Raw genomic sequence first — 23,145 nt, 5'->3', positions numbered from 1 at the left:
CACCTCTAAGTCTGAGGCCATGGTCCTCTGCCAGAAAAGAGTGGAGCGCCCACTCTGGCTCAAGGCTGAGTTCCTGCCCCTAGTGGAGAAGTTTAAGTATCTCAGGTCTAGTTCATGAGTGATGGAAGAGTTTAACAGGAGATCGACAGATGGATCGGGGCTGCGTCTGCAGTGATGCGGATGCTGAACTTGTCTGTTGTGGTGAAGAGGGAGCTTAGTGTAAAAGCGAAGCTGTCTATTAACCGGTCGATCTACGTTCCTACCCTCACCTACGGTTGTGAGCTCTGAGTAATGACCGAAAGAATAAGATGGTGAATACAACCGGCAGAAACGAGCTTCCTCGAAAGGGTGGCCGACCTCTCCCCTAGAGATAGGGTGAAGAGTGCGGCCATTCGTGAGGGGATCAGAGTAGAGCCGCTATTCCTCCACATTGAGAGGAGCCAGTTGAGGTGGTTTGGGTATCTGACACCTCTTGGGTGAGGTGTTCTGGGCATGTTCCACTGGGAGGAGGCCCGGAGTAGATCCAGGATACACTGGAGAGATTATATCTCTCAGCTGGCCTGCCTTGGGGTCCTTCTGCATGAGCTGGTGGAAGTGGCTGGGGAGAGGGAGGTCTGGGCTTCTCTGCTTAGGCTGCTGCCCCCACGACCCGGCCTCGAATAGGCACAAGAAAATGGATGGATGGATGGATGGAACATGTTACAGTTTTCAGTTATGATTGTGTTAATGAACTCGAATCAAAATACAGCATTTCATATGATAGAATAATTATAGGAGAAGATTTACATACAATATGGGCTTCACTCTATTTAGTTATCTGCACATAGGACAGCTGATGCAACATCATTGATTTTTTTTTAGAAAAATGTTGTTCAGTCTTTTTGTTTATTTTATTGTCTCTATCATTAAATTAATCATAATTTAAATTAATGATAATATAATGATAAATGAAACTCAGCTCTCCACAACCACAAAGCTGTTTTCAGAGCAAACAGTAACACATCCATCAGCTGTTTTTTTGAGGAAATGGGAGACTTTCAGATGTGCTAACTTGTCCCACATGGTCATATGAGCCTTCAGCCTTACTCAGAATGCACTTTTCCCACAGACACCTGTTTCTGTTCCTCTGAGACTTCAGATCACTGTAATGTATTGAAACTGTGACATTGTGACAAAGATGTAGACAGTTGGAGCAGGGGGTGTAAAATAGATCCTAAATGTGTTTTTCAGCCTTGAGGATTTCTTGTGGAAATCTGCTGAACTTGTGAAGTTATGAGGCAACAAACTGCTGGAAAAAGTGCCAGACGCAGAACTAAATGAATACATAGAAAGTCCAACAGTGTCCATTAAAGTAAACAGTGCCCACAGAGGGAGCTGCTGTGGAGGAACTTTGACCCTCATGTGAGGCTTTTGTGTTGTGTGTATGATTAAGTAAAAATAGTGTTTCTTTTATTTATGCCTAAACATGTTGTACAGCTTTGGCTTTATGTGAAGTGACAGAGTGGAAAGTCACCTACGTGTTCACTCCCTGTTACTGTCACAGTTTTGCATGCATGCTGTTTGTTTGTCAAATATCTGAGCTCAGCTGCAGAAAACAGGAATGTGGTTTCTCTTCTGTCACAGTTCTGGGTGTGTCTGTGTGAAACAGCTGATACAAGGAAACAAGGATCAGTTCTTTGTGTTTGGCACAGAGGACACTTGTTATATTTCAGGTTTAGCATTTTTTTGGGATTTTACTTGTGTGGATTTTATTTTTCTCCCTTCTGATGATCAGCAGAGTGTTTGAGGCTCTCAGAGCTCCTTCATCAACAGTAAGTGTTTAAAATGACCTCTTTCAGCCTTTTAGCTGATCTGACTGAAGTCTGTGAGCTTCAGTGGATTAACAGATTGTTCATGTTAATGAAGCAGGATTAAAGCTTCACTTTACTGCTTCCTGTTACACATGAAGCTCAGGTGGAGTTAGTGGAAGCATCTGATTTACTGTTGGCTGCTTTAATCTGTGAAAACACATCAGATTCAATGAATTCACAGAGTTTGATCATCACTGTTAATTCCTTAGCAAATAACATAAATTATATATGTGGTATTGTAGCAGACTGTAAGTCTTTATTTTAAATTCTGGTTTGTTTGAGGAGACTTACCAATGTTTCAGTTCACTTCATGGTAGCAGTGTTGTCTCATTTGAAGCCTACAGAGGAATACAAAATGTTTTAGAGGTTTAAAACATGTTTATAATTATTCAAATAAATTAACTTTAAACATGAACTTTGTTTATGTTGAAGATTCATAAAATACACTATTTCTTATGAGGAGTAATCATACAGGAAGATATCTGTAAAATATTATCTACACATTCATATAGTATTTAGACACTGCATTAAAGTACAGGTGGATTTTCACATTAAACAATAATAAAAGTGACCTCTGACACTAAGAATAATGTTAATAACAATAATAATAATCGACTAATATCACTTACTGAAGTCAAGAAACATGATCAGAATGTGAAAAATAACTTTATAATAATATTTAATACGTCTCGGTGGTCACAGTGTCTCTAACATCCACCAGGGGGTGCTGCAGCGCCCTCAGTGTCCCCACTTCTCACAGATTTGAATACAAAAGAGTTTTTGTTATTTCCAGACTGATTCAAAGAGTTTACTGAGTGTTTAATGACCACAAACAGTTTCATATCACTCACTGTCAGCTCAGACAAAGGAAGTTAACATTTAATGGTTCCTCTTGTTTACTCAGTTTCATCATGTGTCCTTTCATTCATGCTGGGAAATTTCTCCCCGTCTCACCACAGAGGAGGAACAATAAACAGGAAAAGACACAAAGCTTTACATTAAAATCATGATTATCAAAGTAGCTACTGATTAATCTTCTGTCCATTAATCATTTATTTGTTTAGAAGAAAACATCATGACATCTGTAGGTGTTCTGTCTTCCTCCACCAGTGCAAAGACATGTAGTTAGTGGTTAGGTTAACTAGTGACTCTAAATTTCCATGGCTGCTGAAAAAAGCTCCACACACACCCCTCCCTCAATTCAATTCAATTCAATTCAATTCAATTCAATTCAATTCAATTCAATTCAATTCAATTCAATTCAATTCAATTCAATTCAATTCAATTCAATTTAATTTAATTTAATTTATATAGCACCAAATCACAACAGTCACCTCAAGGCGCTTTGTATTGTGGGTAAAGACCCTACAATAATACAGAGAAAACCCAACAGTCAGAACGACCCCCTATGAGCAGCACTTGGTGACAGTGGGAAGGAAAAACTCCCTTTAAAAGGAAGAAACCTCCATCAGAACCAGGCTCAGGGAGGGGGGGTCATCTGCTGAGACCCTCAAATTTGATAAGCAGAGATGGATGGATGGATGGATGAAGGAGGGAGAGCAGGACATTAAGTTTAGAGAATTTTTTTACATCTGGGTGTTTCTGTCAGTCTAAGCTATGCTAGTTCTAACATGAATCTTGGAAATCACTTTAACAAAAGACAAGAACTGATGAAGGTCCTTAAACTGCACACCAGCAGAACACCTGATATGATACACAGACACACACTGTGGCTGAACATACCAGCAGATCATATGATAAACACACAGTCTGTCTGTGCAAACAACAAACACTCACTGCTAAACAGGATTGAATACAACCAGGATACTGACACGCCACACAAACACACACATACACATACACACATGCGCGCACACACACACACACACACACACACACACACACACACACACACACACACACACACACACACACACCTATTTATGTCATAAATTTCTAAAATCTCAAACCTCAAGATCAGTTTTGCTGTCTCTGTTTGCTGCCTTCAACATCTTTCACCTTTTCCTCAGCAGCCAGTGTCAGAGCAGGTCCAGGGAAAGAACCACAAGCATCCTGCCACCTTGTCAAGGTTATGTAACCCCTCCCATGTATTTCATCGATATATGGGAGGGGTTACAGGTCCTTTTTGGTTTCTTTATTCAGGAGGCAGAAATCTACATCAAACTGCCAATCATCCTTCAGTTTTATAGACCTTAGCAGCCCAGGAGCTGGGGCGTGGTCTGCTGAGTCCAGCCTGTTGCATCACAGGGCCTCGTCAGCTGCACCCTCTCTAGCCAGGAGGAGGCATCTACAGTAGGGACTGTGCATCTTCAGTATCAGTATCATGTTGAATGAAGTCATTCTGGTTCACAGCACCCTCTGAAAGAACTGTCACTCAGCTGTCACAGTCTCGAGCTTCAGAATTCATCAACAACAGCAGGGCATACGAGCAGTTCCTGACACTAGTCTGACCCAGCAACTGTCAATTTATAGCCTCACTGGGCTCAACAGCAGCCTCCTTGACAGTGTATTGTCAGTAAGGCACACAGCTAACTGGAGGGTCTCTCTTTGACAGACCACCTACCAGCCCTGGACAACAGCTGCATGAAAAGTTTCCAGTCAGCCTTGATGTTGTGTCTAAGGGTCTTTGTGGAAGTGTAGAAGGTGTCTCTATGAATGAATTTCTCTCTCAAAACCATCAGTCACTGACCCACAGGCGGCACGCTGGACACCCCAGTGACCAGAGCAAATCCAGCTTTGTTAGTCATATTTGCAGTCATTTGCCTGACCCGCTCTCTGTGCTCTTTAAACCTACACTCCCAACTGAGTCGGAATGTCCACGGGTGTCCTTGTCAGCTTTCCACTTAATCTTGGAGCAGTCCAGTGGAAGCATCCACCAAAATCTGCAGCCAACACAGTACAAAGAAGACACCATCAGCATGAATAAAAGAGAGGAGAAACTCTTGCCTCTACTTCTGATACGAGTTGTAGTCATACTGGTCAAATTTTGTATTTAAAAATAAGGGAAATGTCAGGGTTGCTGTGGCAGGCAGGAAAGGCGAACCCCAAAAGCAGAACTCAGAAAAGGTGAAAGGTGACTTTATTGAAAATGAGGATCATACAAACAAACAAACTGGGCTGGACTGTGGCCAGAACTAAAACTAATCGGTACAAGGAACAGAGAAGCACACAGCTGGAACATGGACAACAATACGACAAAGAACAGAACAAAACTGAGGGATTAAATAAACATCAGGTAATCAGGGCAAGAGGAAACAGCAGATGAAGCAAAAAAACTAATAACAGGGGAAGCAAAACTAAACACAAAGCACAGGGAACTCAAGACTGTCAAAATAAAACAGGAAGTGACTAAACAAGGTACACGTGGACTTGACACGCAGAAAACTAAACGGGGACCACGGCACAAGGAAACAGACAAAGAGAGACATGGGACAGCAATGCAGACTAGTCACAACACTGGGAATAAAACTCAATATGAAAACACAGGAGGTCAGGGTCAAGACAAAAGGACAAAACAGACAAAAGACCACAGATGCAGGGGAGACAGGGACAAAGGCAACAAGAAAACCAAAACAAACTATGAAATAACAAAATTCAATGAAAACAAAGCTAAACACAAAATGCTGGGCAGACAGCCCAGGACCATGACAGGAAATTTTACACCGCTTGCTACAAGCTATCCCACCAGCCCAAGAGGTCCAGTATCACTTACATTTTAAGACAGAGAAATCTAAAATAACTACCTGTCAGCCACTTACAGACTACATTTAGGTGATCAGAATCTGATAGGCCTACCTTTGTTGACACTGAAATGTTATGGACATTCCTATGTATGTATTTCCTATAATAGAGCCTAAATGAAAACACCAAAGAGAACTGAAGTACATTTATTTAAGAGACACTAAAATTAACATTACAAATCTTACAGAATGTGTAATTGTGCCCCATCCTGCTCCTCTTTAGGAAAGTAAATTTTCTTTCCCATTTTTCAAGATATTTATTCTTCACTTTTTTGGCAGGAATGCCTTCTCTCTCGTTCCATCCATCCGTCTGATTTGTTGTTCCAAGTTTGTTCCAGCAGACCAAACCTGGAACAACACATGAGGTTAGTGAGTTCTGTCACTAACCTCGTGAGAACTGCCTCCCAGGCTACTGCAGGTGGCAGTTCTCACAAGGCTAGTGACAGAATCCAGTTTGGAGAGGCACAGGAATGCTTTAAATTATTTTATTACAATAAAATAATTTAAAGCAGGGTTTTAAGAGGGTTAAAATACGGGACTTTCACAGCCAAAATGGGAAACTTGGCAGGTTTGGTTGTCGTGTCCCTCCAACAGGAAATAGTGAAAAGCCAGAATCCAGTTTACATGCTGTTTATTTGGAATGTACACAGGTTAATGTGGGTCATAGACAACAACAAAACTACTGAACTACTGAATACACACAGCACACACAGCAGGACCTGTACTTTAAGTACAGTAACTAAGTATTTATTTGTACATCGCATATCTAATCACTAATGAATCTTAAGGGAAAGCTCCAGTTTGCTCTTTACGCCCATCTTAAAGCTCATGGACCCAAAGTTGTGTTAAGTGCATGTACATGTGCAGAGAGGCAGAAATCAGCTGCTCTATTCTAAATAATCAATCAGCTCTGAATCTCAGCACAGACAAAGACACGTCAGCAGTCCCGTCACCAGATCTCAGTCTTAATAAGGGGGGCTTATGAAATCCAACAGGGGGCACCACTATTATTAGCTCGATTAGTGATCTGGCTTGGGTGGGCGGGCCCAAGCATATCAGTGGGCGGGCACGGCCCCCTAGGGCCCACCCATAGCGATGGGCCTGCAGGGTAGACTGGATGATCTAAGAGTAATGGTCACATGTAATCACAGAACAGGATGTTAGAAAGTGGGCGGGTCAAATGACTTTACTGTCACAATAGTTTCATTACCTCATATTTTTTTATCGCTTGCTTTTTGGACATTGTAACAGGCTACTTCTTATCACAGGATCTGGGATCTGGGATCACAAGGCAGATGAGATAAAGCATTTCTGCTAAACGGCCAAGTGGATGCTAAACGAGGTAGCAGCTACCACCAGGCCCCGCGGCAGCTACCACCAGGCCCCGCGGCAGCTACCACCAGCCCCCGCGACAGCTACCACCAGGCTCCGCGGAGGCTAACACCAGGGCACGCACCAGCTACCATCAGGCCCCGCATCAGCTAACACCGGGCCTCGCATCAACTACTAACAAGCCCGCAGCAGCTACCCCCAGCCCCGCAACGGCTACCACCAGGCTCCGCAGCAGCTACCACCAGGGTCCGCACCAGCTACCACCAGGGTCCGCACCAGCTACCACCAGGGTCCGCACCAGCTACCACCAGGCCCCGCAGCAGCTAACACTGGGCCTCGAATCAACTACTAACAAGCCCACTTCAGCTACCGTCTGCCGTCCAAGTATGTGCTATCACTGCATTCCCGTTATCGCCGGGTCGGTCAGAAAGCGCAGATCAATCTACAGGCATCAAAATCTACCCTTTCTGTGGGGCTTTGGAATTGTCAATCAGCCATGAACAAGGCGGACTTTATCTCAGCCCATGCCAACAATCTATCTCTACAAATACTGGCTCTGACTGAAACTTGGATCAAGCCTGAAAATACTGCTACTCCAGCAGCTCTCTCTAATACCCATTCTTTCAGCCACACATCTCGTCCATCCGGACGAGGCAGGGGGACAGGCTTGCTAATTGCTAATGGCTTACAATACACTACTTTACTATCATCAACTACATATACCTCATTTGAATACCATGCCGTATTGGTTAGCGCTCCAGTTAAACTTGGTATTATTGTCATCTATCGTCCTCCCGGAAATCTAGGTGAATTCATAAATGAACTAGACATGTTACTGTCCTCCATTCTGAAGAATGAGTGTCCCGTGCTCATTCTAGGTGACATGAACATTCACCTTGACAGCCCTGGCTCTACTGACTTTAAATCTCTTATGCACTCTTTTAATTAAGAGCTAGTCCCCAGTCCTCCAATTCATAAAGCCGGTAAAAACCTGGACTTAATTTTCACACGTCATTGTAATACAGAGTCACTAAAGGTCACTCCGTTTCATCTCTCAGATCACTTTTTTTTTCAGTTCAGTATCCGCATTTCAAGAAAACCTACTGCTGTTCCAGCTATGGTCACTTTCCGTCATAATCTCAGAAACCTCTCTGTAGATCAGTACTCATCACTAGTTGCCACTACTATGCCTTCATTAGACTCATTCTCCTCTCTCAGCATGAACACTGCCACAGATACACTCTGCTCCACACTGAGCTCCTGTTTGGACAGCTTCTGTCCCTTGAGATCTCGTATCATCCACACTAGCAAGCCACAGCCATGGCTCAAAAAACAAGTCCCTCCGGAAGCTGCGTTCCAAACTCCGGGCATAAAAAGGGCATCATGTCTGACTTATCTAACTATCAGCTTCTTTTGGCTTCCTTCTCAGAACGCCTTACAATTGCCAAAACAGAATTTTACAAGGAGAAATTCAACTCGCTGACAGATTCTCGAACACTATTCACAGCATTCAAATCACTGTTGAATCCTCCACCTCCTCCACTGCCTACATGCCTTACAGCTGATAAATTTGCCTCTTTCTTTTCTGGGAAAGTGGCGGCCATCAGCAGTCAGTTCACAGATCTACCCACTGTTTCTGGTTCTCCGTCTTCATCATTCAAGGACAGTACATTCACTTCATTTACTCCTCTCTCTGAGAAGGAAGCACAGGCCCTTCTAACATGTAGTCGACCTACTACATGTCCTCTGGATCCGATTCCCGCTGACCTTCTACAAACCATCGCACCTACAATTATTCCAGTCATCACACATGTAATTAATACTTCCCTATCCACCGGTGAATTTCCGCTTACTTTCAAACAGGCCCAGGTGACACCTCTACTCAAAAAACCTTCTCTTGACCCTGCCCTGGTTGACAACTATCGACCGGTCTCGCTACTACCTTTCCTTTCTAAATGCATAGAAAGGGCAGTGTATAATCAGATCTTAGGCTTTCTCTCCCAGAATAACTACCTTGACCAAAACCAATCCGGTTTTAAAAAGGGACACTCCACGGAGACGGTGCTGCTGTCTGTGACCGAAGCCTTAAAAACTTCCAGAGCTGCTGGTCAGTCCACAGCCCTCATTCTGCTGGACTTATCAGCAGCCTTTGATACAATCGATCATGACCGACTCCTAACTACACTCTCCAATATGGGTATCTCTGATACACCACTATCATGGTTCAGGTCTTACCTTACCGAACGCTCCTTCAAAGTGTCATGGCTAGGACAGTTGTCTTCATCATGTCCACTGTCCACTGGAGTGCCTCAAGGCTCAGTACTCGGACCCCTCCGCTTTTCCATCTATACTTCCTCCTTGGGCCTGGTTATTTCCTCTCATGGGTTCTCCATTGCTTTGCCGATGATACTCAGCTCTACTTATCATTCCCGCCGGATGACTCTACGATCTCAGCACGGATATCTCATTGTCTCTCAGATATATCCTCATGGATGAAGTCACATCATCTTCAACTTAATCTCTCTAAGACAGAACTACTGGTGTTTCCTGCAAAACAGTCGGTCCAACGCAATTTCACCTTAACAATCGATTCTCTCTCACTTTCTCCGGCGAAGGTTGCCAGGAATCTGGGAGTCATGTTTGACGATCAGTTAACATTTACACACCAAGTGGCCTCTGTTACTCTGTCCTGTCGCTTTGCTCTATATAACATCAGACAAATTAGACTGTTTCTAACGCAACATGCTGCTCAGCTCTTGGTGCAGGCTGTGGTCATCTCATGCCTTGATTATTGTAATGCAGTATTAACGGGCCTTCCAGCCTGTGCTATTAAGCCATTACAGATGATCCAGAATGCAGCAGCACGTCTGGTCTTCAATCTTCCGAAACGGGCACATGTCACCCCACTGCTCACTGAAGTTCATTGGCTTCCGGTTGCTGCTCGCATCAAATATAAAGCCTGCACAATTGCCTATAAGGTACTGACAGAACAGGCGCCCTACTACTTACACCTGCTCCTAAAGGCCTATGTTCCATCTCGGCCTTTGCGCTCCTCTACCGAATGCTGCCTTGCTTTACACAGCATCCACCCGAAGCAATCCAGACTGTTCTGCACCATAGTTCCCAGATGGTGGAACAAGCTGCCTACCTCCACCAGAGCAGCTGAGTCCCTTGCTGTTTTTAAAAAACTCCTAAAAACTGCGCTCTTTGGTGAATACCTGCACTAAGACAATCACTTTTGATGTGTATAGACATACATCTTTAATGTGCCATTGTTTTTAATGTTTAATTCTTTTAATGTTTTATTTTGTCTTGCTTTTATATTATTGTATCATCATTGTAAGTCGCTTTGGACAAAGGCGTCTGCTAAATGTAATAAAGTAAAGTAAAGTAAAGTAAAGTACTTAATGTCTTTGCTAACTAGCTAACAAAAATAATTTTCAGCTCAGGAAACCCAATTTTAACTACCACAAAACCACTGGAACATTCATCAGATGATTGAGGACGGTTAGCACAGAGTACTGTGAAAATCTTAGTTTGATAGTTCGGTTATTGAAAGCTAGCTTTGCCTTCTCCCAGCATCCTCCCCTCAGTGCTCTGACTTAATCTGCAACAGTGAGGGGATTGTTAGTTATTCATAAAGGTAATCTATTACACTTTACTCATATTTGTCTTAAAAGTAATGCAATAATGTTACTTAATTACTCCCCAGTCAAAGTAATATTTGTCCACTACTTGTTACATTGCTTTTTCTGTAACATGGCCTAAAACGCATCGTGATTACAGTTAATAAAAACCTCAGGCTACAGTCACACAGACACACACGTCCATCATGATGAGGACACACATAATTTTTCTTTTATTTATGAACGAACACAAAACTAACTCAGAGACTTCAGGTAGAAATGGAGGCTACAGTGCTGCAAGCCTCAGTGCTCACAGTATTACAGAATAATGTGATTACATGAACGCGTTACTCTGGAACGCCTTACAGCCAGCAGTGATCTGCACTTCATAAACAGAGAAATTAGAGAAAGAGAAAAGTTTCTCTGTGACTTTCAATCAAAGCTCTCAGCAGTAATTCCAAATATTTCTCTGGTGCACTTTTTTTTATTGAAAGCAGTAAAACTGTTTAAAATGTGCCACAAACTGGGGAAGAAAGCTGTTCACCTTCAAAGTAAAAGTGGTGACTCAGCGCTTAAACCCACATGATTCAGAGGGTGCGAGTTTTATTTTGAAGGCAATCTGTTTCCAGTTTTTGTTACACTTTTCAGTTTGACTACAGCACGAAGAGAAACTCCGTAAAGTTTGTACACAAATCCATCAGTTCAACTGCAGAAACATGCTAGCAACCAAAGCAAATGCAGGGAGGTTTCGCTAGGCAGTTGGGGTTATTGTTGCTAGGAAGGTGGCTAGCTGTAGGTCACTGAACACCCAGTGTAGCTGAGACTGCCGTCAACCACCAGCAGCTGCTCACAGCCGCTCAGAAAATTCTCGTTTTCCCCCTCATGGTCCGTGGTTAGCGAACGGTTAGCAAACCACGTCTGTTTGACTGGGTCTTAGCGCTTGATCCTACGCTGTCAAAGATTTTTGTCACATGTAAAATGAATAATCAGTTATGTCACTTGGGGAGGGGTCACGTGCAAACACTGGGGAAACTTCCTTTCCGTGTTAGCTTAGATGCTAAACACGGAAATGGATTCGTTAACATGCGCTCCGCTCCGCTCGACTTTGCTGTTTGTGGGCGTCTTCGTGTTTGTCGCTGCAGGTGAGGTTCCCTCTGACATAAACAGGAACATAACGTAAAAGTTATACTGTAAGCAGATTTTTCCGTGACCCAGTAACGAAAAGTACGGTACGAAATTCAGCGACCACAAGCCATCTCGGAAAGTCGGACAAAGCCAGACTTCACAATACAAGATGGCAGCAGTGCTTTGAAAAATAGCAGTACTTGTAAAAAGCAACAGTACTTTTAAAAATCAGCAGTGCTTGTAAAAAAAAAAATAGCCGTACTAGGAGGGGAAAAAGTGTAGCATTTATAATGTTGTTGCTGTTTTGGAACTGGAAGTGACGTCACTCATGACCTAACCTCGATCAGCAGCTGCAGTCAGAAAAAGGAAAATATTATTTCTTCTGGTCCACAGTGAGATGGAGTCTCCATCCATGGGAGGTCACCAACCTGTTCTTCTGCTAAATAAAATCCTGTTTAACTAATGAGACACAGTCAGCTCAGGGGAGGGGAGGGGGGGGGGGGGGGACTTCAGTCCCAGCTCCAATAACAGACTTCTGAGGTGAAAAGAACACAAAGTCAGTGCTCACAGCTGGCTGTGGCAGCCCCAGATGCCACAACCTGCAGGGATCGTAGCAACCATGTCCCTGTGGCTTCATGTGAGGGGTGCAGGGGCCTCTTTTCAGGACACTCATCTACACACTTTTGCTCAGTACTGCTAAAACAGAACAAAGAAAGTTGTTACTAAGTATCACAAATTGAAGGCCATGTGTCAAAGTTTATCTCAGTGTACTGTCAGTTATATGTAATTTAATATTTATATGCTCAAATCTACAGATTAAGCAGCTAACAGGAGGTGGAAGAGGTTTAATGTTCAGAATGAACGCTAATATTAATGAGAGGAAAGAAAAGGCAGTGTAGCTGCTCCTATTGTCCTTCACTCGTTAGCTAACATAGCTGAAACGGTGATTGCTTAGCAAACCTCAGTTACCATTTTTCCACTGCCGAGGTGCCAGTGCAGGTGCAGGTGTCAGTTCCCATGAACCAGCGAAACGCTTAAGAACGAGCCGGCGTTTCCACCATTCTCTGCGAACTGATCCTTTACATGTGAGTGTGGGCGGGTCCTCGTCTGGAAATGGAAGCTGAAGGGCGCAAACGTGGGAGAACACGCTGTTGTGCTACAAACACATTTCACAGGCCAATTGTAACTTGTGTGTGTGTGTGTGTGTGTGTGTGTGTGTCTGTGTGTGTGTGTGTGTGTGTGTGTGTGTGTGTGTGTGTGTGTGTGTGTGTCTGTGTGTTACGCCTGTTGAAATCTGCATTGTGTTCTGGTGTGAAATGATGAGACGGGAGACAGAACTCGACCTCTGGTTCATTTAGTGACAGGAATACTGAAATCCATGAGCTGTGTGTCGTGGCTCTTCTCCGGCCATGTTAGAAAGCCTTGTGACTGTTTAGTAACCCTGATTAACATGTAATAAATAAAAATTAATGAACCAGTCCTTTAAACATGGTTAACAAACAATTTATCACTGAAAATACAACTTAGAAAAATAATGCATAAATTAATACATGATACAATATGAAAAAAGAATTAACAGTATAAGTTCAATACAGTTCGATATTTAACCCTGTTGAACTAAAATCATATTAACAAGCATCTAACAGTATTTGCTACACAAAAACAAATACTGGAAGTTACATCTTCAAGACATCAATTAATACAACTAAATATCTCCATACCTGTAATACAGGGATACATAAATCCATGAGCTGTGTGTGTCATGTGTCTGTTAGGCCTGGCTCTTCTGATGAGAGACAATGTGCGCCTTTAAAGGAAAGAACACATACCATGCTTTTAAATCCTTCCTTTTCATAAGTAGAACTGCAGTACTTTGGTCTGAATTCCTCGTTATTGTAGCTCCACAGACCCCTCCCCCTATAATCAATCATGTGGGTTAATACACCCAACAACCAAACATTTTGATTTGTCTACTTGCAACTGGCATAACTGAACTGGACTACAAAATCACTGCGAGGAAAAAAAAATGGCAGCTTCACAAGACGGGTTAGCTGGAAGTACACGTCCTTGTTTAGCAGTTCCACAGCAAATACTGTGACGTAAGAGGAAAGAAAACGTAACAGGGAATAGAGAAAACTGAACAGACTGAAAAATATGACTCAAAACGAATATAAAAATATCCACACAGTACCAGGACAGAATACATTTAAATTTCCTGCACTGCTACACACTCAAAGTACACAACAAAATGTATTTAAGGCTAAAAAGAGTGGATTTTGTATATGTCTCCTTTAAAGTACAGTAGATATTTCTTTCTTTTGCTCTCTCCTTGCGACCAAGCTAACTTAGCATGCTAGCATTAGCTTTATAACCTTGAGATGAAACTCATTAAAAACTAGCTAACACAAACCTCTGCAAAACTCACACAGGACGAGTCAGAAACAAATAGAACAGGATACACCAGTGTGGTCATATAATAATTACAATTAACTGCTTTAACAAGCTTTTATCAACAGAGAGCGACGTGACAGCAGCCTACCTCCAGCCATGTCAGGAACCACTGTGACCTGAACACACACACACATACCTACATCATCACACAGCGCACATCCACACACACATATACTCCAAACACACAGGCAGGAGATTATAACCCCAAATAAACAGAAAAGAGGTGTTTATGTGAAATTCACAAGTTAATAACAAAACCGCTACACAAACCAAACTACTGCAGCATCTGTGTGCAGCACAGAGGGAAACACAGACAGCGATTAGAGCAAGACGACAAGTACGCACTTTGTGTTTAAACTGCTACAAATCAGCAAGTTCAGCCTTAGAGCCCAACCTAATTCACAGCCGTGAAAATCGATTTTCTCGTGTAATACACACTATGTAGTGAAAGAAAGTAGTATAAAACAAATAAAGAAGTAGAAACCTGTACATCGAGGTGGCAGAGTCACGCCCTTCTGCTGGTTGTGTCATGTGTACTTGGTTCCAGTCACAGCAGATGACCCCCCCTCCCTGAGCCTGGTTCTGATGGAGGTTTCTTCCTGTTAAAGGGAGTTTTTCCTTCCCACTGTAACCAAGTGCTGCTCATAGGGGGTCGTTTTGACTGTTGGGTTTTCTCTGTATTATTGTAGGGTCTTTACCCACAATATGAAGCACATTAAGGCGACTGTTTGTTGTGATTTGGCGCTATATAAATAAATTGAATTGAAGAATTGAATATCATGATGACTCAAAACAATATCCAATTCATTGTTTAGCCAGAGAAGTGCAAGTTTTTTAACCAGTGTTGATAATAGATCATCATTCAGTCAAACACCCTTTATCGTCTCCAAGTGAAAACAATAATTACATTCATTGTAATCCAGGAGAAGTTTAGGCACAACTAAAGTGTATTTACTGAAGAGAGATGAAGACAGGCCGAATGATCAAAGAGTAAATTTGTTTTCATTATCAGGCTCTTTTGTTCTTTCCTGAGTAATTAGACAAACACACAGGAATGTGCGTACACACACACACACACAGAATAATTTAGTAATGAAACTATTCCTTGAGTAACTTGAATAATTAGATTATAAAAAGATCCTCTGCACAAATTTGTTGCTTTGATGCTTCATTTATACTCTGCAGCTCAGGTGTCGCTCTGATTGGCTGCTGTAAAAGTGAACAGTTGTACTTTGACCTTTAACCTCTTTGTGTGGTTTCCTTTTTCAGAACAAAAAAACATCACAGCTGAGTCTGGACAGAACGTCATTCTGCCAGGTCGAGCTCCAAACAACAACAACATCTTAGGTGTAGAGTGGAGCAGAGCTGACCTTGGGAAAGAATATGTCCTGCTATATCGGGGTCGGCGCTTCGATCCAGAAAACCAGCATCCATACTTTGTTAATCGGGTGGATCTGCAGGACAGACAGATGAAGGATGGAGACGTGTCTCTGATTCTGAAGAATGTGACAGCTGCTGATGCTGGTACATACGAGTGTCGTGTCATACAGAGAGGATCAAACCGGAAGAAGAGAGCTAATCTGAAGACCGACCCCATCAGCATCATCTACCTGAGAGTTGCTCCTCCTCCAGGTGAGTGAGCAGAGTTCAGTGTGTCTGTGATCAGAGGTGAAGCTGCTTCCTGGTTGTTGATGTTTGTTTCTAAAGATGTTGTTGATGAGACTTTGTAGAAAGCAGCTGGTCTGAGTGATGTGATCAGAGTGCAGTAGATAATGTCTGACAGCAGTTTGAAGAGGAAATGGATTCTGTTCTGTTCTTCACTCATCACCTACCTGACAGCTGACACCTCACACCTGTTTCTACCTGCAGGTCCAGGAGGAGGAACCACAGAGGATGGAGGGAAGGAGGATGGAGGGAAGGAGGATGGAAGGAAGGAGGATGAAGGGAAGAAGGATGGGTCTGTTGGACTGATAGTTGGTCTGTCAGTTCCTGCTGTGCTTCTTGTTTCTGCTGCTGTTGTTTTTTTGATCTACAGAAAATCTAACCAACAGGGTCAGGATTCATTTCAGCCTCCTGTTGAACTGCAGGCTGTTGGAAATGGCTCAGTGTTTCCACGTGATGAGAAGCTTTCATCATTAAAAAGCACGAGAAAGTCTGACTGAAGAAACTAAAACAGTAACATCTGAGGAGAAAAACAGAAAAAATATTTTTCAGAGATTTAACAGGAGGAATGGTGGTTAAACAAAAAGGAGAAGATCAGGCTGAAATAACTGAGGGGTAGAACATTAACCCAAGATGCAGAGAACCCAAGACAGATAACATAAGACAAAGAAAACATGTGGAGGACATCGAGCAGCTGATCTATTTTTAGTTTTACTCCAATGATAAAATACATCTTAAAAAAATCGATATTTTCCAGCGTCCTTGAGATAGTCCCAAGAAATGCAAATGTGACCCCAAAATAAAAAATGAAATTTAAGTGATCCTGTAAAGATAGAAATGATATTTAATCAACAGGCTGAGATCAGAGAAGATGCTGCCTGTTAGAATACATTTGAAAAAGTTAAAGCCTGCAGCTTTTTTTGTCAGCATTTTATGCTTTTATATTAATGTATTTTCTTCCAACTCTGAGTATTTTTGCAATCTGTACATACTATCATTAGTATGTACAGATTAACACATCTGTACATACTATCATTAGTAGTACTCGCAGTGTCAGTAGTAGTATTCTGATTACATGTGTTAAATTTTCCCGGTCTGCATCATTTGTTCATGTGTTTGCTCTGAAGCAGCTCGGGAGGAAAATGTCAGTTTTGAGTTGATGCTGTTTGAGCCTCCAGGTCTGTGTGAGGTTACATTTCTGTCACAATTCTATGTGGCACAAACTAAAGCTATCAACTCTTAAAAGAAGATTAAAATATTTCAGTGATTTTCTACACAAGATGTTCTGTTTCTGAGTGAACCCGTCTGAAGCTTATCATCCACAGAGGTCAGCAAATAACTTTGTTTAGGGTTTGTTTCCCCTCAGTGTTCCTGGTTTAGTGTCCTCTGTTACAGCATCAGCATCAGTGTGTTCATCTTCACAATCAGCTGTGTGTGAGATCAGACTTGATCTGTGAGGTTTGAATAGTTACACACACTGACTGAAAACCACCTGGATTATAGATCATCACTAATCTGAAATTCAATCCAATGTTATTTATATAGTACCAAATCACAACAGTCGCCTCAAGTCGCTTTGGCAGCTATAAGTGAACGTTCTGATGGATGGTGAAGCTGGAGCTAACCTCTGTAGATGCAGACTCAGGTGTTTCCTTTGATCTGTGATGCTTTCACATTTTTTATTTATTTATGTGAGTTTCATAATAAATTTTTTTTTACAAAAACTGTACTATATGCCTGTCTTAATTGAGTCCAAGGTCGTAGTAATGAGTTTACTATTGGGCGGGACACATATCAGAAACCTAACAGATCCATAAATACTCTGAGCAAAGCACAAAAAATGCTATTTGAGCTTTTATTTTCTTCTTTTTCAAATATTTCTTGGAAAAATATTGTTGTGTACACCTATGTTACTGCATGTATAATTTACATATGTATATGTTTTATAATCATAAGATGTGGGAAAACCATCAAACAAAATGTCTTGAGTCTTTTGTCAAGCACAATGACCATGTCATTCCAGGGCTGTAGCTTACTTTATCAGGTGGCTGCACTGATACTAGCCAGCTAAATATTTCAGTAGCACAAAAATAATTTAGTACACCATGCAGAAACTCAGTTGGCATGAGTGCTTCTCTGCGTTGCTGTCTCACCTTTACATGTCTACCAGCCACCAGCTGTTGTAGTTGAGAACTCAGTCCTGGCCACCATACTGACTACTTTGATGCCCTGGTGACCTGTATGCAACCGTGTCAGGATCTCGTTTTGAAGTGTCTTTGGAATTACAATGTGCATACCTTTTAGCAGAAGTCCGTTTACCTCTGTCAGGTCCCCTGCATGCTGATGTATGGGAAGCATGGACCTGGAATTTTGTGTTTTTCCACCCAGCCATGTTTACAGTAGTGTTTGACTTGTTTTAGCATTTCATCTTTGTCTTGCTGCTCTCTTATCTGTAGAAATCTCTCCTCCGTTGCCAGGAGACATAAATGCACCTGATGTGCATACAAGTCTATTTCATCGCTCTGCAGTTGCTATGGTTTTCTCCGGGACACGTGAAAGTATCTCATTAATCCCATTCTCAGTCTCTGCACTCGTGGCAGCAGTTCATCCAGGTTCTGAGCCCAAGAGTGGTACCAATGGCTTTTGATTTGTCTCAACATTAAACTCAATACCAATAAGAAAATCTAAAAACATGATCATTCATGTGATCAGGTTATGGCTAAATGCCTCCTTTTCTATTTGGGAATATCTTTGCTCTGTGTTGGTTAGTGCTCTTGAGGCAAATGCCACCGGCTTGGTTGTGTCCTGTTTCTGAAACAGCACTGCTCCCAGTGCATAAATCCAGCATCAGCCGACACTGTAGTTTGAGCTTTAGGATTGGAGAGTGCCAAACTTTGTGGTTTGCTCAGTTCTGATTTAATACTGTCAAACGCTGTTTGTTGAGCCTCATTCCAGCACCATATGTTCTTAGTGCTGAGTAATTGAATGAATACCTTTTTTAGTCCCACAATGGGGAAATTTTCAGTTAACAGAACACCCATCCAAGAAATACAAACATAGAGACAAACACAAACAAACAGGGGGGACAGGTGTCTGAGGTCATGCAGCTGTTTTGCCAGTGCTACCTTTAGCAGGAAAACAGAAAGAGATACACTGGGATAGTTAGGTTCAAAAACATCATCTCGTACTGTGTTCATTATTATGTACACATCATTATGAAAGCAGCAGCACATTTAAAGCCTGGAGAGCACTAGGGTGGGTAGGGGAGGGGCTGCCAGTGGAGACGAGCAGGATACTGTGATGGTCACACAGCTTCCAGACCAGCAGTTCATGATGAGATGGTACAGTCAGCCTTGGTTGCCAGGATACCAGTTCATACAGGTCACAACACAGGGCGGGGGTGAAGAGCATGTGTGTACAAACATCTCCAGGAGATGATTTAGACAGACAGCATCCAAGGCCGTCTGGGAGACAAATTCCAAATACTGCAATTGTTTAGGTTCAGGCCGTCATAACTATTTACTGACAGACTTACAGTTTTGTGGTAATAAGCTGAATTTTTGGTTCTACTCCGCCACGCAGAAACAGAGACTCCAACACTCCTCCAGATGTAATCCACTTTGATTCAGCTCTACTGAGTCTGATTGAGTTCGTCCTGTTTCTGCATCCCTCATAGGCAGCCTTACTAGGGCCTGAACAGCTGCCCGGAAACCAGGTATCCCCAGGTCCAATTTGGGAAAAATCCTGGTATAAATATAAAAGCCACGTCCACACAGTGCAGCCAGGAACGTTATCTTCCATCCCCACAGGAATCCATAACATAACCAGCCAGGTATGTAGTCGGACCAGAGGAAAGAGGGTTCCCCTTCTCGCAGTCTCCTCATGATGAGAATCTGATCATCAATAGTGCTGAGAGACTAGGTGACCAGATCCATAATTTAATTATTTCTGGGATGTATGAAGAGACGCTCTAAGCAGCAAAACAGCAAAAGCAGGGGTAGATAGGGAGGTTGGGGAGAAGAGAAAACATGTCCGTCTCTTCTGAGAACAGGAAGAAAAAAGAAAAAAAATTCTCTCAATGGCTGTGTTTTCTCTGCTAGGTGGGAAAGGTATTTTCTGCACTTATTCAGAACGGACTCGGACAGCTCTGTTAAATGTGGTCATTGTCAGCTGGGCCTGGGTCTGTGGCTTGCTGAGCCTTGGCACCTGTGGGACACGGCTGTGGAGGCCCGGGAGTTACCCCTCCCTACCACTCCACGCTGCTCCCCACTGATCGTCACTGCCACCCCTGGGGTGTGGGTGCCCGTGTCTATGTGTGTATGCCCGGGGGTATGTGGCCGGATGTCTTGGCGTGGTTTCTGACCCGCCCCCTTGGCAGCTGTGGCCTGGGGGTGCTTGGCCTCCTTGGCGTTGGGGGGGGGGGGGGCTCTGCCCGGTGTCGGGCGGTTCTCGGCACTTGGGGCCTTGGGGCCCACATGCTCGGCTCGTGCTGGGGGTGCCGGCCTGCAGGGGGGTGGGCTGCTCATTGCCTCTGGCTCTCTGGACTCTTGCCCTTTGGCCGTGGGGGCTCCGTCTAGGGTCTCCCTCCTTCCTCCTCTGGGGTGTGCACTCAGTTGCCATCAGGATGTGTGGCTTCAGGTCTTCTGAGCTCCTAGTGGGCTGTGGATGGCCTGGGTCCAGTGGGTCCTTTACTATTTGCCTCTGGATCACGGGGGGCATGGTTGCAGTTTCTTACCCTTATTGAGTACATTCCATGACAGAGGCGCATACACACATTACTGCAAACAGCAAGATTGTGTGTATGTGTATATGCATTTGTATAGACGTGAATGTGTGAATGTGTGTATGTATGTATATCTCTGAGTATTTTTCTTTCCTTTCTCCCCTTTGTCTCCCCCCCCCCCCCCCCCCCCCCCCCCTGTTTTTTTTCTTTGTTTGTTTGTTTTTTGTTTGCTTGTTTTTTGTTTGCTCCCCCCCCCCTTTTCTCTATCCCTTTCCTTATTGCCTGTCAGGCCTGGCATGAATAACTAAATAAAAAATAAAAATACAAACATTAACAAGAATAGCTTATAGAGCTGTTCTTGTTAAATCAAATATGTTTGGTACATCATTGCATTCGGATCATCATTCCGATTGCGAAAATAGCCAGACATGACAGGCTTTTAAAAAAAAAAAAAAAAAACGTGGTCATTGTCGGTTCTAGGGGCGGGGCCACAGGTGCATTGGTCCCATCTGAAATCTGATAGGCCCCCGGAAGTGCCCCTGTCCTGGCACTCATCTATCCTTTGTCCGAGAGCGAGGATCAAATTATAGGTGGATGCAATTCCATGCCGAAACACCAGTAGCGCTAATGAGCCAAATAGGAATGCTCAGGGTGAATAAAACCTACAGAAGAAGAAAGTTTTTTGACAAACAACTGATGCCAGTCTACATTTTGAGGAGTTTGTTGGTAATGATAAGTCATAAAAACCTTCTTACTCACAGCTGTCACACAGTGTAAGTCTGACAAACATTAATTTAAGAGGCAAAGTTAGTTCAGAGTAATGTTAACTGAGGCCCTTCTTGTGTTTGGACATGAATGTTAGCATTTCACTAATTCATGTACTTCTTTGTAATTTGCATTTGTGTGTTAACATTAACTATAATGTTTGGCAGTGACAGAGAAGAATATGAAAAGAAAGGGTCAGTCTCAGGAGGGAATTCAGCAGTTTGCCAGCTGAAGATGAGCAGGGTGAGAGGAGGGAGAGAGCAGCAGGACACAGCAGACCAGAGGCTGGTCAGGAGCAGGACACCTCCAGTCCCTTTGCATCAGGTCAGGAATCATTTAGGGAGAGCAACAACAGTTAATGCTGTAATGCAGTGGTCTTCAACTTTTTTGAGCTTAAGATCCTTGAACTTGACCCTGAACAAGGCAAGATCTACCTGTTGAAGCACTGAACATAAAAAAATAACCCAAATACTTTCCAACTCTAGGCTTTTATTTATGTAGTGAATTTGTTGTTCATAGTGGACAAAAAAACAAAAACAAAAACAAAACAGTATATTTCTAATAGTACAGATGTAGTACCATTACCATGACCAAACCTGCTTCATGGAAATTACTACATTTACTGTTCATTCTTTTTTAACAGAAGGGGTAAATTAACACATTTTTGTAATGAACAGATAACACATACTGCCATTTATATAATTTTCCTGGTTGAACTTTACTAAAGTTGCTACATTTCCTTTTAACATGTGAAATAGCAGGATGCCTGGCAACAACTTTTCTAATCAAATAAATTGAATGTGAACAATTCTGAACAATATTATGCAGTATCACTTTTTTACAGAGCCAGAAGGAAAAGCTTCTCCAGAAAAGCTCAATCAAGTCTATGTGATGGTTGGGAATGAACACTTTCTGTAAGTTTTTTGTAGTTTGGCTCATAGGTGCAGACAGCCAGCCTGATGCAGTCTGTGAGGTGTCTGTCAGTGAGGGAGCTCCTATACTTTGACTTAATTATTTTCATCTGTGAAAATGCCATCTCACAGAGATAAGTGGAGCCAAAGTAGGCACTCAATTTCACTGCACATGTAGTGAGAAGAGGGAACTTCTCCCTGCTTACAAGTACCTTACTGGCTAAAAATGTATATAATATTTTGATATCTGTATATAGTGTTTTGATGTGTGTATATGTATGTATATGTAAATGTGGGTATTGACACTGATATATATATTTATGTATATAGTGCTTATGTATATGTGTATAGTTTTTTGCTATTTTATTTTATTTTATTCTATTCTATTTTAGTTTTAGATTAGTTATTTGTTCTTACTCATTCTTTTCATTTTTTCTCTGTACTGAGCTGCTGTAATGCACAAATTTCCCCGTTGTGGGATCATTAAAGTTTTATCTTATCTTATCTTAAAAGTCATTGTCCTTTGATCTGGCTTTCAGTTCTATGTCATTTTGCAAATCAATTATCTCCATGTCCACACCAGTTTGTAATGCAAATGCATGATGAAATTTTGCTGCTGTCTGCTCTACATCAATGTGCTGAAAGGGGTTTGAGACAAATGCAGCAATGTCCTCCATGACATTTAACTCACCAAAACACGAACCAAACTCTGCTGTCACTTTGTCCAGATGTGAGCAGTACTCCTCAGGATGGAAAGCAGCCTGATCTTTGATTGTTTGAGAGAACGACTTGAATAAGCGGTGTTGCAGAGTTTTTGCTCTAATAGAGTTGATCAGTTTGACTACCAGTGTCATGACATGAGAAAAGCCCAAGGCTTTCCCAATCAAGGCCCGTTGATGAATCATACAGTGGTAGCTCATGAAGTCTGGGAAATTGGGA

At 42.5% G+C, this 23,145-nt stretch overlaps 1 protein-coding gene across 1 annotated transcript; it reads left to right on the top strand.

Annotated features, from left to right (window-relative positions):
- The first annotated feature begins 11,623 nt into the window (after positions 1 to 11,623).
- Positions 11,624 to 16,931, top strand: LOC115776550 (hepatitis A virus cellular receptor 2 homolog). The gene is made up of 4 exons (XM_030724265.1): positions 11,624 to 11,711; positions 15,415 to 15,777; positions 16,015 to 16,811; positions 16,850 to 16,931. Exons 1-3 carry the CDS (start codon positions 11,624 to 11,626, stop codon positions 16,305 to 16,307), a joined length of 744 nt encoding a protein of 247 aa, XP_030580125.1. The 3' UTR covers positions 16,308 to 16,811; positions 16,850 to 16,931.
- Positions 16,932 to 23,145: the final 6,214 nt, after the last annotated feature.

This window comes from Archocentrus centrarchus, unplaced genomic scaffold, assembly GCF_007364275.1.
Source record: "Archocentrus centrarchus isolate MPI-CPG fArcCen1 unplaced genomic scaffold, fArcCen1 scaffold_33_ctg1, whole genome shotgun sequence".
NCBI lineage: Eukaryota > Metazoa > Chordata > Actinopteri > Cichliformes > Cichlidae > Archocentrus > Archocentrus centrarchus.
This window is presented reverse-complemented; position numbering and strand designations above follow the sequence as displayed.

Excerpts from the sequence above, each read along its gene's own strand:
- LOC115776550 (XM_030724265.1), top strand. The coding sequence starts at position 11,624 with ATGCTAAACACGGAAATGGATTCGTTAACATGCGCTCCGCTCCGCTCG. Across the intron at positions 11,712-15,414 it reads CTTCGTGTTTGTCGCTGCAG|AACAAAAAAACATCACAGCT; the intron begins GTGAGGTTCCCT and ends TTCCTTTTTCAG. Across the intron at positions 15,778-16,014 it reads GAGAGTTGCTCCTCCTCCAG|GTCCAGGAGGAGGAACCACA; the intron begins GTGAGTGAGCAG and ends TTCTACCTGCAG.